Here is a 15,436-nt window from a genome sequence, read left to right as displayed (position 1 = left end):
AACACCAGTGACCCGGTTCCATTGGCAGCCATACATACCCATGCCATAACACTGCCTCCACCATGTCTGACAGATGATGTGGTATGCTTTGTATCATGAGCTGTTCCTTTCCTTCTCCATACTTTTCTCTTCCCATCATTCTGGGACAAGTTAATCTTGGTTTCATCAGTCCAAAGAATCTTATTCCAGCACTGGGCAGGCTTTTTTAGGTGTTTGCTGGCAAAGGCTAATCTGCCTTTTCGGTTCTTGAGTGTTACCATTGGTTTGCACCTTGTTGTGAAGCCTCTGTATTTACATTCATAAAGCCATCTCTTGACTGTAGATGTTGACAGTGACATGCCTACCTCCGCAAGAGTGTTCTTGACCTGGCTAGATGTTGTGAAGGGGTTCCTCTTCACCATGAGCAGCATTCTGCGGTCATCCACTTTAGTTGTCTTCCGTGGTCTTCCAGGCCTTTTGCTGTTGCAACGAATGGCTGACAAGCAGCTGCATGGCCAGGTGTGGCCTGTTTCCTGGGTGCCCCGTGACCAATCAAGCAGATAAAAGGCCTGGAGGTGGTTCTGAGTGTTACATTTGCATTTGGTAGCTGTTCACTGGAACTCCCAACATGAGGTCCAAAGAGGTGTCCATGCAAGTGAAGGAGGCCATCATTAGGCTGAGGAAACAAAATAAACCCATCAGAGAGATAGCAAAACCAGTGGGAGTGGCCAGCACAGCAGTTTGGACCATCCTGAAAAAGAAGGAATTAACTGGCAAGCTCAGCAACAGCAAAAGGCCTGGAAGACCACGGAAGACAACTAAAGTGGACGACTGACTGCAGAATGCTGCTCATGGTGAAGAGGAACCCCTTCACAACATCTAGCCAGGTCAAGAACACTCTTGCGGAGGTAGGCATGTCACTGTCAACATCTACAGTCAAGAGATGGCTTTATGAATGTAAATACAGAGGCTTCACAACAAGGTGCAAACCACTGGTAACGCTCAAGAACCGAAAGGCCAGATTAGCCTTTGCCAGCAAACACCTAAAAAAGCCTGCCCAGTGCTGGAATAAGATTCTTTGGACTGATGAAACCAAGCTTAACTTGTCCCAGAATGATGGGAAGAGAAAAGTATGGAGAAGGAAAGGAACAGCTCATGATACAAAGCATACCACATCATCTGTCAGACATGGTGGAGGCAGTGTTATGGCATGGGCATGTATGGCTGCCAATGGAACTGGATCACTGGTGTTTATTGATGACCTGACTGCTGATCAAAGCAGCAGGATGAATTCTGAAGTGTATAGGGCTATACTTTCTGCTCAGATTCAGCCGAATGCTGCCAAACTGATAGGACGCCGCTTCATATTGCAAATGGATAATGACCCAAAACATACAGCAAAAGCTACCCAAGAGTTTCTCAAGGCAAAGAAGTGGGATGTTCTTGAATGGCCAAGTCAGTCACCTGATCTCAACCCAATAAAGCATGCTTTTCACTTACTGAAGACAAGACTGAAGGCAGAAAGACCCACAAACAAGCAGCAGCTGAAGGCAGCTGCAGTATAGGCCTGGCAAAGCATCTCGAGGGAGGAAACTCAGCATTTGGTCATGTCCATGGGTTCCAGACTTCAGGCAGTCATTGACTGCAAAGGATTTTCATCCAGGTATTAAAGGCGATCCTTAAGTTTGAGATGATGTTGGTTTGTTCCATTACTTATGAGCCACCAACGATGGGTGTGTGTGTATGCCGCTGGCTGTACTTCCTGAATGGTTAGTGCCCCACTTTTGTCAAACCTCTTGAATTACAGCTGAAAGACCTGACTTCGCTCCCATCTGGGTGTGTTTCCTTTCAACTTCAATGTGGTGGTGTACGGAGGCCAACTGCCAAAGCAGTTATCCTTGTTCCAATATTTCTGGCCCACAGTGTACCATACTGTTGCCTAAATAATTCAGCTTCTTTGGTACATCTTATTACTTCTAAAAATAGGATATAAATATTCATTCCTGACTCATTAAAATGTGTTGCGTTCAGCTTGTGCTTCAAATAGCATGTTATTGCAGATACGGGGTGAAGGCTCAGTGGTGCTCAGTGACCGCTCAGGGGTCAGTGGTGTAGTGGTAAATGTTGAAGTGCAGGCACTCATCATGTCAGTCCCCATAGCCGCACCCCCGAGGAAAGTCCAAAAATGCAAGTGGCTGTGTTGTTCCATATATGTGGGGGGGGGGGGGGTGTATGTGTAGGTAATATAGCTTTAATGGGTCTTAATTACCTATTCAAGACCAAAGCACCCCCAAATACTGTGCATTACAACAGGGAAAGCTCAGAACGATATACTGTCGTGGGGAATATCCATTTCTCCCCCAGCCCCTGTGAGGGTTGCAGCTAAGCTCAGAGGGAACAGGGAAGCCTGGCATGGCAGATTATGTAATTGTTCCTGCTAATCGAAAACCCCCAATGCTTCGATGCTGTGAGCCCTGGCTCCGCTATCCTACTGCTAGGGATGTATAGTGCAGCCTTGTAAATGAGCCCACAGTTTCCCTCCTCTGGCAGATTCCCCGGAGTGGCTCATCCTTCCTCTGTCAGCCCACTTGCTGACTTGCATGCAATTCCACATCACCTCTGGTTTCCAGGCAGGGACAGCCCTACCATTAGGCAGAGTTAGGCAGCATTTGAGGTGTCATGAAAGGCCAGCAAATTGTTAGTGATCTACGTTGTTCTTGTTGTTGTTGCATTTTTACTGCCAGGGATGGGGAGAGGTGCTTGTGGGACTTTCTGTCTCATGTGCCAAAATAACTTGTCTGGCTTTGTGTTCTATGCGCACCTTGACTTGGGTGGAGGGAGGAAGCACCATTTGCTGCTGCCTCTCAAGCAGCGAAATGCCTTGGGCCGGTCCTGCTACCAGGCGAGTGCTTTAACTGCAACATTTGTGTAGTGCTTTGTTTATGAAAGTGTAATACAAATTCTGGGTGGTAGTTTTAAGGTCCAGGGGGCTTGGTTATGAAAAGCAAAACCCCTGCAGCAGCCTCTTGCCAGGGAACCACAAAAGGTTTCATTGGAAAAGCTCCAATGCTCAAGAATAGCCAGTCAGCGTGAAGGAAAAAAGCACGAGTCAAGTTCTTTTACTCCCATCTGCAGTAAAGCTTGTCATATCCTGGGATGAAATGTCAAAACTTGAAAAGACGTCCAACGTGATCCTGACGGAGAGCATTCACGTCTGCTCCCACGGGGAGGACCACTACTTTTCTATGTTTCTGCACATCAGCGAAACGTTTCTTCTCATGGAGCAGCTGGCGCTGTATGCTGTCCGGAGACTCTTCGACAAAGAGACATTTGAAAGGGACCCCGTCCTCCATGATCCCTTGCAAATCACCAAGAGGTAATCTGGAATAATAAAAGAGGATGCGTGCTTGTCCATCTGTCTGCCCATCTGTCGGCGCTATAGCACCATGAACCATAGACTCCAGAAACTTGGCACGCATACTAAGGGGACCCTAGGAGCGTGGACCTTGAGTTACTTTGTTTTTAAACCACATTAAATAACTTTAACTGTCTGTGTGGTTGAAGCGAGCAGTAACATCTTCAGCCACTAGGGGGAAGGCTTCCCTAGCCAGCGCATAGCTTTGCAGTCAATTCAGTTTTAAGCCAGGGGAGATTAGTAGGCCAAGGGACAAGGGAGGGAGCGCCTGTTCCTCCCTCTGCTGTGGGGTAGTGCCCCCCGCCCAAGGGAGTGGCTATGGGGTGTACCATAGCAGGGGCCATGTATAGGGGTGCCAACAAGCATGGTTTCACTCTGACAGGGTGGGCACAATGTGTCAAACTGTGACAGCTGTGTATGTTTGCTTGAAGGCTTGGCTATATCAAACGAAAGACTATTCTATCCTGTGCGAAGATGGTACCATTCGCTAGGTATTTTTATCAAGCAAGAAAGAAAAATATGCTTTATGTGGGGTTGGAGGAGAAAGACCTTTGTTTGCTTTTGAAACTTGGTTGGATAGGATGCTCTGTTAAGAAGGGGCTGTATCTCAGTGGTAGAGCACCAGCTTTGGTCCGATCCCTGCATCTTCGGGTAGGACCCCTGCCTAGAACCCTGCAGAGCTGCAGCCTGTCAGGGTAGACCAGTGGATTTCAGCCTTTTCAGACCTGGGATCCACCTTTAGCCCAAACATGCATTTTGCATTTACTTATTTATTTACAGCATTTAAGCTCCACCCTTCAGCCAAAGGGGTGTGGAGCAAACTCGTCGAAGGTGCCCTCTCTCTGGCTGATGGATGGGGCCAATTTAGTCTCCCCCTTGCCATGATGTTCTTCCTGGGAGGCAGGGGGTGGGGGGTAGCCCTGGAAGGCCGGATTGTGACCCCAGGTGGGCCTAGGATTCAAACCCCCTGCCCTAAAGTGCACGTAACTAAAACGAATGCTTATCATTTCCCGGTGCAGGGAGTTGTCCAAAAGTCTATAATTATACTCCCCTTTTATACGCTTATCATTTCCCGGTGCAGGGAGTTGTCCAAAAGTCTATAATTATACTCCCCTTTTTGGTCCCCAGGGGGCTCGAGAGCCGAGCTCACAGTGAGCAGTTCAACGCCTTCTTCAGGCTGCCCAAAGAGGAGTCCTTGAGAGAGGTGCACGAATGCTTCTTATGGGTGCCTTTCAGCCACTACAATACTCTGGGGAAAATGTGCATTTCTGAGAATTATGTCTGCTTTGCCAGCCAGGATGGTTCCTTGTGCTGTGTAATCATCCCCCTGAGAGAGGTAAGCCTGATAGAAGTCAGAGGTCTAAACTGCACGGCAATCCTGAGAAATCGATCTTCCCTTCGAGAACTAAAGTAACTGCTGTAGTTTATGGAACACTCAGGTCAAGAGGCTGATGGCCATGCTGCGCGTTTCTTTTGCAGCCTTCCCCAACCTGGTGTCCTCCAGAAGTTTGGACTTAACTCCCATCAGCCCCAGCCAGCATGGCCAATGGTCAGGAATTCTGGGAGTCGGGGTCCAAAACATCGGGAGGGCATCAGGTGGTGGGGGGCTTATTGTCTTATTGCATTGGTTTTACTCTGACTTGTGATATTTGCAAAGATTTTAGTGGCCTTTGTAAGCCATCTGAAACAGTTGGAGAGGCTGAGTGGAGATGTTCTAAATCAGGGTGGGCAGTTTGTGGTCCTCAGACTAATTTCAAAAGCCCTCTGCTAGCATTTGGGTCAGACCTCAGCCAAAAGCGATCTGTCTCCCCTCCCTTGTAGTGCACTGGATGGGAAGAGTGTGTGCAGAGAAGAGAAGGGAGTGTCAGAAAATACAGAGAGAGAAAAGGAGGTGGCAGAAAGAAGGAGAGAACAGTGGTGACCCCACCCACTTTTGGCTCTGGCCACACCCATCACTGGCTTTGGCCCTGCCTACCACTAGCATGTGGCCCCTGACAGATTCCCTTCGAGGGAGTGCAGTCCTTGACCCCCGTTCTAAAGAATTAAGAATTGCAATGACAGTTGGTGCTTTCTGGTGCCACGTAGATTAATATCTATGCACAGCTATTGACAGACAACCTGTTGTGATTCAAACCTCGCCATGAAAGATTAGGAGGTGCTTGTACAAAACATGGCTAGAAGGACTTAGCTTCTTAGTACGTGCGGTCAGAATCGCAGCGTCAAAGTCTCTGACAGTCACCCTCAGCATAGATAGCAGAAATCATACCAGAGTTCAAAGCAAAGGTGTTAAGCACAGGTTTTTCCTCTTGGTCACAATGGCAGCCTTACTCCTAGGCTGGCCATGCTCAGGCTTTCAGACATGGGTGGTCGACTTGTGGCCTTCCAGATGTTTTGGCCTACAATTCCCAGCATCGCTCACCATTGGCTATGCTGGCTAGGGCTGATGGGAGTTGTAGGCCAAAACATCTGGAGGGCCACAGATGGCCCATCCCTGCTTTTAAAGCCATAACAATTCAACTTAATTTAGGACAGACCTGCATATCCTGAGAAACCACCCCATAAAGCTGAACGTTGGCCAAGAGGTTGATGGGAATCTTTGTGTCTCTGCCACCTGCAGGTTGTAGCAGTCGAGACAGCCGATCCGGCCAGCAGAGCAGTCAGCATCGCCACCAAAGGGAAACGAGCCTTCCGTTTCTCTGAAGTCAGGGATTTTGAACAGCTGGTGGTGAAGCTCCGGGGCAAATGCGAAGCCACCGCAAGCCTTCAGCGTCATGCGAGCACAGAGGTAAGCTTGCCGTGCTTTCTTCTGTGGTTGTGTGACTCCACCAGGGCCTTGGTGGTCCAGGGAGAGCGTCTTGAGAGTCTCAGAACAGAACGTGGGCCTTGTCTGTGTGCTGATGGGATTCGGAGCCACAATGGCCACTGCCCAAGATGGCTTTGGAAGGCAAATTCATGGAGGAAAGGGCAATCGGTGGCTACTAGTTGTTGTGATGGTTTTGTGGGTCCTCCAGGTTCAGAGGCAGAATGCCAGTGGATGCCATCTTCTGGGAAGCAACAACGCAAGAGGGGTTCGTGCCTTCATACCCTCCCAGACACATTTGGCTGGCCACCGTAGGAAACAGGGTATTAGACCAGAGCCGGGCCAAGACGTTTTGCTGCCTGAGGTGAAGGACAAGATGGTGCCCCCTGGCAGTTTTATCTTTCTTCAGCAGTGGTGGTGGGACAGCATCCTCCACTGCACCGGAAGGCAGCAGGCTAGCTTAGAGGGCAGGCTGTGTGACTCACAGCTCTCTCTTCCAACACTTTGCTGCCACCTCCCAGCATCTGCTGCCTCTCGCTGCCTAATGGTAGGGCCGGCCCTGTGCTAGATTAGATGGACCTTTTGGTCTTCTCCTGGGGTGGGAGGTGCACTTCTTATCTTCTAAGGCAGGGGTGACTGACCTCAGGCCTGTGAGTCAAATCCAGCCCGCCTGGGGACCCAATCCACATCTCTGGGGTTCCCCGGATTTATTTATTTATTAGTGATACTTATACACTGCTTAATACAATAAAATGCTTAAGCAGTTCATATATAAATATTCAAAATCACATTTAAAATACACTATTAAAAATAATTCCAATGACAATAACAGTACAAAACAATACAAGGAGCGGTAAGATGGAGCGGCCATTGATTAATTGCAGTTAATTACAAGCCGGAGAAAGCCTGGGTGAATAAATGCGTTTTTTAGTAGGCGTTTGAAACATGCCACATTTTCTGCCTCCTCGGCTGCGCATGAGGGGCAGGGGGGATTTCCAGGGGATGGCTTCCGCCACCAAGAAGGGTTGCCACACCCCTTTCCCTCCCCCCCCCGCTCCCCCCCGGCCGCTAATTGTTTGGCAGTTTCCTGCTTTTGCACAGTCTTTCTTTCCCATTCTAAAAGCCTGAAATGCCTCTCCTAAGACTTAAGTATCGGCAGTAAGAGCTGGATCAACACAACTGCCTGCAGTTTTGGACTCTTCTTGGGAGCGTGGTTATGGGGACTGTCATGATGAATATCTGTATTTCAAAACTGACCACTATATCACTGCTGTCTAGTAAAAAACAACCCCCCACCCCCCTGGTTGATTTAATCCAGGAACTGTGTGTGGTTTAACAGCATTCCTAGCCATTTGTCCACTGTGGACTTCTGTTTTGCAGAACATAAAAGGTGTGTGTGTGGCGAGGCAGGGGGAGAGACATACTTCTCCCCTCTGCCTGGGAGTTGCACCTGCGCTTGTGCGTAGTTTTGTGTGCAGCTCTATTGTGAAATGCATCTTGCAGGTGGCTGTTGGCCCAAACCCCAACCCTCTCCTGGATGACTTTGAGGGGCAACCGATGGCTAGCCACAAAGGCAACAGCAAGACGGTTAGTACGGAAGCCCTCATGACCGTCTTTCACCCGCAGGACGTGGAGAATCTGGATGCTAAAATGGTAAGAAAAGAGCACTTCTTGTCTGTGGAAATATATTCCTCCCTACCTCTTGCTCATTGCCGCTCTGCACTTCTCTGTGTCTTTCCACCTTGAGTTTTCAGCAGGGTAGTACAGCTGTACTACCTGTTGGCAACAGGCAACAGGGTGTGGCAACAGGCTAGTAGCTGTACTAGCCTGTTGCAGCAAAACCCAAAATGAGTCAGTGTGATGCAGCGTCTAAGGAAGCGAATGCAATCGTGGGCTGCATTACCAAAAGGACAGTGTCCAGATCTCCGGAAGTCATCATTCCGCTCTGTTCTGTGCTAGTCAGGCTGCATTTAGAGCATTGCATCCAGTTCTGGGCACCCCATTGTAAGAAGGACATTAACAAGTTGGAGGGCCTCCAGAGAAGGCGTTCCTTAGATCAAGGGTGGGTAGAAGGTCGATCGGGATTGACTGCAAAGTGCTGGATGATTTGCAGTACGTTGGCCAGAGTTTTTGACTCTCATTTGTTTAATGTAACAGCAACAAAATGGCTCCTCCCTCACGTCCCCCTCAGTCTTATCATAGAATAGTAGGGTTGGAAGGGGCCTACAAGACCATCGAGTCCAATCCCCTGCTCAATGCAGGAATACAAGTCAGAGCATCCCTGACAGATGGCTGTCCAGCCTCGTTTTGAATGCCTCCAGTGTGGGAGAGCCCACTAACTCCCTAGGGAATTGGTTCCATTGTAGTATTGGTCTAACAGTCAGGACGTTTTTCCTGATGTTCAGCCAGGATCTGGCTTCCTGTAACTTGAGCCCATTGTTCCGTGTCCTGCACTCTGGGATGATTGAGAAGAGATCCTGGCCTTCCTCTCTGTGACAACCTTTCAAGTATTTGAAGAGCGCCATCCTATCTCCCCTCAGTCTTCTCTTCTCAAGGCTAAACATGCCCAGTTCTTTCAGTCTCTCTTCATAGGCCTTTGTTTCCAGTCCCCTGATTATCTTTCTTGCCCTCCTCTGAACCCTCTCCAGCTTGTCTGCATCCTTCTTAAAGTGCGGTGCCCAGAACTGGACACAGTACTCCAGATGAGGCCTAACTGAGTAGTTAGGCCTCATCTGGGGACTAACTACTTCCCAGGTCTAGTACTTCCTGGGGATTTCAAAGCTATGCTTCTATTAATGCAGCCCAAAAGAGCATTTGCCTTTTTTGCAGCCACAACAATTCCAAGATCCTTCTCGCTTGTAGTGTTGTTGAGCCACATATCCCCCATCTTGTATCTGTGCATCTGGTTTCTTTTTCCTAGGTGCAGAACTTGGCCTTTATGCCTACTAAATGTCATTCTGTTGTTTTCTGCCCAGCGCTCCAGTCTATCAAGGTCACTTTGAATTTTGTTTCTGTCTTCCAAAGTATTAACTATCCTGCCCAATTTTGTGTCATCTGCAAATTTGATCAGCATTCCCTGCTCCTCCTTCTCTAAGTCATTAATAAAAATGTTGAAGAGCACTGGGCCCAGGACTGAGTCCTGTGGTACCCCACTCGTTACCTCTCCCCAGTTTGAGAAGATCCCATTGATAAGCAGTCTTCGAGTCGGATTCTGTAGCCAACTGTGGATCCACCGGATCGTTCTTTCATCTAGCCCACTTTGAGCTAGTTTGCTCATCAGGATATCATGGGACACTTTGTCGAAAGCTTTGCTGAAGTCGAGGTATATGAGGTATATGATGTATATGCCCCTTCAGCCTGTACTTCACCTTTGCCAGGGGGGTCATAGACCCTCTTGGGAGAAGACTGAGCCAAAGTAGGAATTGAGCACCTCTGCCTTTTCTTTGTCATCTGTTATCTTTTTGCCATCCCTATTTAATAGCTGAATCACCATTTCTTTCCTCTGTCTTTTACAATGCACGTAGCTGAAGAAAGCTTTTTTGCTGCTTTTAGCATTCCTCGCTAACCTCAACTCAGCTTTAGCCTTCCTGACGCCATCCCTGCAATTCTGTGCCACCTGCCTTTACTCTTCCGTTGTTGCTTGGCCTTCCTCCCACTTCCTATATGTGTACTTTTTGTTCTCAGGTCATCTCTAATCTTTTTGTGAAGCCACATTGGCTTCTTCTGTTGTCTTCCACTTTTTTTCTTGTTGGAATTGTTTGTAATTGTGCCTTGAGAATTTCCTGTTTTAAAAACTCCCACCCATCTTGGACTCCTTTTCTCATTAGCATTGCTTGCCATGGGACCTTACTGATCATTGTTCTGAGTTTATTAAAATCAGCTTTCCTAAAATCCAGGGTACGCGTTTGACTACACTCGGCTTTTGCTTCCCTTAGAACCAAGAACTCAAGTACAACATGGTCGCTTTCCCCCATAGTTCCTGTAACTGCTACTTTATCCACTAAGTCATCTCTGTTGGTTAGGATCAAGTCAAGGATAGGCGATCCTCTATTTCCTTCCTCTACTTTCTGTAGGAGGAAGTGATCCGCCACACAAGTCAGGAATTTCCTGGTGGGGCCATGTTTTGCGGAATTTGTCTCCCAGCAAGTATCGGGGAAATTGAAGTCCCCCATTACTACTACATCATGATTCCTTGAAACATTAACTATTTGCTTTTCAAAAGTTTCATCCTCATCTTCTCCTTGATTGGGTAATAGACTCCGACCCCCAGGTTCCTTTTATTCTTTGTTCAATTTATTTTGATCCAGATGCTCTCGATAGGGCTACCAAGCTCATCCTCCTGTATTTCTGTGCAGAGAGATGTATTTTTCACATACAGTGCAACCCCACCTCCCTTTCTGTTCCTCCTGTTCTTTTTGAACAAGTTATATCCTTCAATTGCTGTATTCCAGTCATGAGAGTCATCCCAGCAAGTCTCAGTTACACCTGTTGTTGTTCAGTCGTTAAGTCGTGTCCGACTCTTCGTGACCCCATGGACCATAGCACGCCAGGCCTTCCTGTCCTCCGCTCTCTCCCGGAATGTGCTCAAGTTCATATTCATTGCATCGGTGATGCTATCTAGCCATCTCATCCTCTGCCGTCCCCTTCTCCTTTTGCCTTCAATCTTTCCCAGCATCAGGGTCTTTTCCAGTGACTTTTCTCTTCGCATTAGGTGGCCAAAATATTTGAGCTTCAGCTTCAGTATCTGTCATTCCAATGAGCAGTCCGGGTTGATTTCCTTTAGTATGGACTGATTTGACCTCCTTGCAGTCCAGGGGACTTGTAAGAGTCTTCTCCAGCACCACAGTTCAAAAGCATCAATTCTCCTGCGCTCAGCCTTCCTTATAGTCCAGCTCTCACAGCCATACATTACTACTGGGAAAACCATAGCTTTGATTATACGGACGTTTGTTGGCAAGGTGATGTCTCTGCTTCTTACTATGCTGTCTAGCTTTGCCATAGCTTTCCTCAAGGCCCACTTGACTTCACTCTCTAGGATGTCTGGCTCAAGTTCAGTGAGCGCACTATCATGGCTATCAGGGACATTCAGATCTTTCCTGTATAGTTCTTCTGTGTATTCTTTCCACCTCTTCTTAATCTCATCTGCTTCTGTTAGGTCCCTGCCTTCTTTGTCCTTTATCATGCCCGTCTTTGCACAAAATGTTCCCTTGAGATCTCCAATTTTCTTGAAAAGATCTCTAGTCTTTCCCATTCTATTGTTTTCCTCGATTTCTTTGCATTGTTCATTTAAGAAGGCCTTCTTGTCTCTCCTTGCTATTCTCTGGAACTCTGCATTCAGTTGGATATATCTTCCCCTTTCTCCCTTGCTTTTTGCTTCCCTTCTTTCCTCAGCTACTTGCAAAGCCTCATCAGACAGCCACTTGGCTTTCTTGCATTTCTTTTTCTTTGGGATGGATTGAGTCTCTGCCTCCTGAAGAATGTTACGGACCTCTGTCCATAGTTCCTCAGGCACTCTGTCTATCAGGTCTAATCCCTGAAATCTATTCCTCACCTCCACTGTATATTCATAAGGGATATGATTTAGGTCATACCTGAATGGTTTAGTGGTTTTCCCTGCGTTCTTCAATTTCAGCTGAAATTTTGCAACAAGAAGCTCATGATCTGAGCCACAGTCAGCTCCAGGTCTTGTTTTTATTGACTGTATAGAGCTTCTCCATCTTTGGCTGCAAAGTACATAATCAATCTGATTTCGATATTGACCACCTGGTGATGTCCATGTGTAGAGTCGCCTCTTGTGCTGTTGGAAAAGAGTGCTTGCTATGATCAGTGTGTTCTCTTGGCAAAACTCTATTAGCCTTTGTCCTGCTTCATTTTGTACACCAAGGTCATGCTTGCCTGTTATCCCGGTGATTTCTTGGCTTCCTACTTTAGCATTCCAATCCCCTATGATGAAAAGGACATCTTTGTTTGGTGTTAGTTCTAGAAGGTGTTGTAGGTCTTCATAGAACCGATCAACCTCAGCTTCTTCGGCCTCAGTGGTTGGGGCATAGACTTGAATTAGTGTGATGTTGAATGGTTTGCCTTGGATTCGTACTGAGATCATTCTATCATTTTTGAGATTGTACCCCAGTACTGCTTTTCCCACCCTTTTATTGACTATGAGTGCTACTCCATTTCTTCTAAGGGATTCTTGCCCACAGTAGTAGATATAATGGTCACCTGAATTAAATTCGCCCATGTTTGTCCATTTTAGTTGGCTGATTCCCAAGATGTCGATGTTCAATCTTGCCATCTCATGTTTAACCACCTCCAGCTTACCTTGATTCATTGCTCTTACATTCCAGGTTCCTAAACAATATTGTTTTTTACAGCATTGGACTTTCTTTTCACCACCAGACACATGCACAGCTGAGTGTCCTTTCGGCTTTGGCCCAGCCGCTTCACTCTTTCTGGCGCTACTTGGAAATTCCCTCTGCTGTTCTCCAGTAGTATATTGGACACCTTCTGACCTGAGGGGCTCATCTTCCGGCACCTTATCCTTTAGCCTTGTGATACATTCCATGGGGTTTTCTTGGCAAGAATACTGGAGTGGGTTGCCATTTCCTTCTCCAGTGGACCACATTTTGTCAGAACTCTCTGCCATGACCTGTCCGTCTTGGGTGGCCCTGCACAGCATAGCCTATGGCTTCACTGAGTTAAGCAAGCCCCTTCGCCACAACAAGGCAGTGATCCATGAAGGGGCAGTTACACCTATCAGGTCATATTTTCCCTCCTGTATTAAGAGTTCAAGTTCGTTCTGTTTGTTTCCCATACTCTGGGCATTAGTATAATAGACATTGAAGACCATGTGCTTCATGGTCTGGCTTTCTTCCTACCTTTTTGTGAAGACTGTTATTGGGCACCATTAGAGCTGTTCTCTCTGTTGTGGTTCATGACCCTTCATCCATTGTTACCCCCAACTTTACGTCTTCCTTCCCCATAGGATTCAGTTTAAAGCCCTCCTGATAAAAGTTCTTCATGCTGTGGCCAAACACATTCTTCCCAGCCTTTGTGAGGTGCAACCCATGCCTCTCCAACAATCCATCTTCCAGGAAGTATAGCCCAGGATCCCATAATCAAAATCTCTCTTGTCAGCACCACCTTCGTAACCAGTCATTCACCCGGAGTATTTTTCTTTCCCTTTCTGTCCCTCTTTTAACTACTGGAAGGATGGATGAGAAAACTATCTGGGCCCCAAAGTTCTTGAGTTTCCTTCCCAAAGCTTCAAAGTCTGACGTGATTTCTTCATAGCTCTGCTTGGCAGTATCATTTGTTCCCACATGGATGAGAAGAAAGGGATACCTGTCAGTGGGCTTTATGAGTTCAGGCAACCCTTCAGTCACGTCTCTAATCTGTCCTCCTGGGAGACAGCATACCTGGCTAGTCCACGGGTCTTCGCGACATACTTGGGTTTCGATTCCACACAGCAAAGAGTTTCCCACTACTACTACTCTTCTCTTGTTGTTGTTGTAGGCCTGTGTTTCATTGCTTCTGCTTGACTGACCTTTAGTCGCTTGCTCGCTGTCATGCAGTTTCCCCTGCAATTCTTCCTCTGCAGGCTGTCCTCCAGTCTCATCCTCAAGTACCTGGAAATGGTTCCATAGCTCCACTGCTTCCACTGGTGCAGAGTGGCTTCTAGTTTTTCCTCACCTCAGCATTTCCCACTTCTGCCTTAGCTTGCTGTTGCTCTTCAAGCTTCTGTACTTCGCTTTGCAGCTGTAGTTGTAGTTTCTTCTCCAGGCAAGACATGCCCAGTTCCTTGAACCTTTCCTCATGTGCCTTCTTTTCCATACACCTGACCATCTTTGTTCAGGGTTCCTGGCTTGGCAGCAGTACCTGTGAAAAAGGACTAGGTGTCTTAGTGGATCACAAGCTGAATATGAGCCAGCAGTGTGATGCGGCAGCTAAGAAAGCTAATGCAGTCTTGGGCTGTATTAACAGAAGCATAGTGCCCAGCTCATGGGAAGTAATATCCTGCATTACTCAGGCCGCACTTGGAGTATTGTGTCCAGTTCTGGGCGGCCCATTTTAAGATGGACATTGACAAGTTGGGGCATGTCCAAAGAAGAGCAAGCAGGGTGGTGAGGGGCCTGGAAACCACATCCTGTGAGGAAGGGTTGAAAGAGCCGGGAGAATAGAAGATTAAGAGGAGACATTACAGTGGTTTCAAAGATCTGAATGACGGTCATGCAGAAGAAGGAGCAGACTTGTTCTCTGTTGCTCCCAAGCACAGGACTAGAACCAGTGGGTGGAAATTGCAGTAAAGCAGAAAATTCCGCTGTTCAGCAGTGGAACCAACTGCCTCGGGAGATGGTGGGTTCTCCTTCACTGGAAGTATTTCAGCAGAGGCTGGATGGCCACCTGTCAGGGATACTGGAGCTGCACCCTGCAGTGCAGGGCCTGCATTGAGCATGGGGTCAGACTAGATGATCTCTGAGGTACCTTTGAACACTTATGAGTCTTGTGGCAGGAGGTGCCAAGCGGGAGCAATCAGGCACCTTAAATGAGCACATTGCTTGTGAATAGGAAGCCAGAATTCCTATTGCTAGGAATTGCTAGGAATTCTGGCTTACCGTTATGTCCAAACATGGCCAGTATCTTGTTATAATCTTCCCATATGATCTTCCCACCTACTGCAATCAACACTGCTATATGTCCCACCACCTTCATAGGGCAGAGTTGGTTGGGACACAAGATAGGCCTTTTCTTTTATGGCAGAAAGTTATGGAGCTCCCTCCCTAGAAAGGTTTGGTTAGTAAAGCAGTGTATAAATGGTTTCTAAATAAATAAACGTCAGGTAGGCCACTAGTATTCTCCCTGGGGTCTGAGGTGGTGAGAAAGTGCCCCGCCTAAGGTCACCTCATGAGTTTGTGGCAGAGGCGGGATTTGAACTGGGGGCACCCTGATTCTGTGAGGGGATCTCACTAACTTCAGCCACTGAAGCTCCAGCTGAGCTCATAATATCGCGTGTGTTTCTGATCATCCTCTTTGGAACTGTGGAGGCAAACCTTTTATCCGGGCTGCATTTTTCTGTGGTCACAAATGCTCCAGTTCTCAGTAGAGGGGGAGGCCGGGCAGGCCATGCTTGGCCCACAGATGGAGATTCCCCGTCCCTGCAACAGAGGCAGCTTATACCTTGGTATTCCTCCCTGGCGATCTGATTGCAGGCAGTGCTGCATTTGGCGCATGAGCAGACGATGTAT

The 15,436-nt window shown here is 47.5% G+C and overlaps 1 protein-coding gene across 2 annotated transcripts in view; it reads left to right on the top strand.

Annotated features, from left to right (window-relative positions):
* TBC1D8B (TBC1 domain family member 8B) overlaps positions 1–15,436 on the top strand; it is a 73,136-nt gene that overhangs the window by 18,414 nt on the left and 39,286 nt on the right. For both annotated transcript variants that reach the window (XM_084813724.1, XM_084813723.1), the window contains exons 5-8: positions 3,115–3,355; positions 4,523–4,730; positions 6,012–6,179; positions 7,698–7,847. In XM_084813724.1, the coding sequence (XP_084669850.1) occupies positions 3,115–3,355; positions 4,523–4,730; positions 6,012–6,179; positions 7,698–7,847 (767 nt within the window). The remainder of the gene's footprint in view (positions 1–3,114; positions 3,356–4,522; positions 4,731–6,011; positions 6,180–7,697; positions 7,848–15,436) is intronic.

Source organism: Heloderma suspectum, chromosome 9, assembly GCF_057233095.1.
Source record: "Heloderma suspectum isolate Gila_16-S chromosome 9, 16-S_ref, whole genome shotgun sequence".
Taxonomy (NCBI): domain Eukaryota; kingdom Metazoa; phylum Chordata; class Lepidosauria; order Squamata; family Helodermatidae; genus Heloderma; species Heloderma suspectum.
The sequence above is the reverse complement of the archived record's forward strand: the minus strand, read 5'-3'. Positions and strand labels throughout refer to the sequence as shown.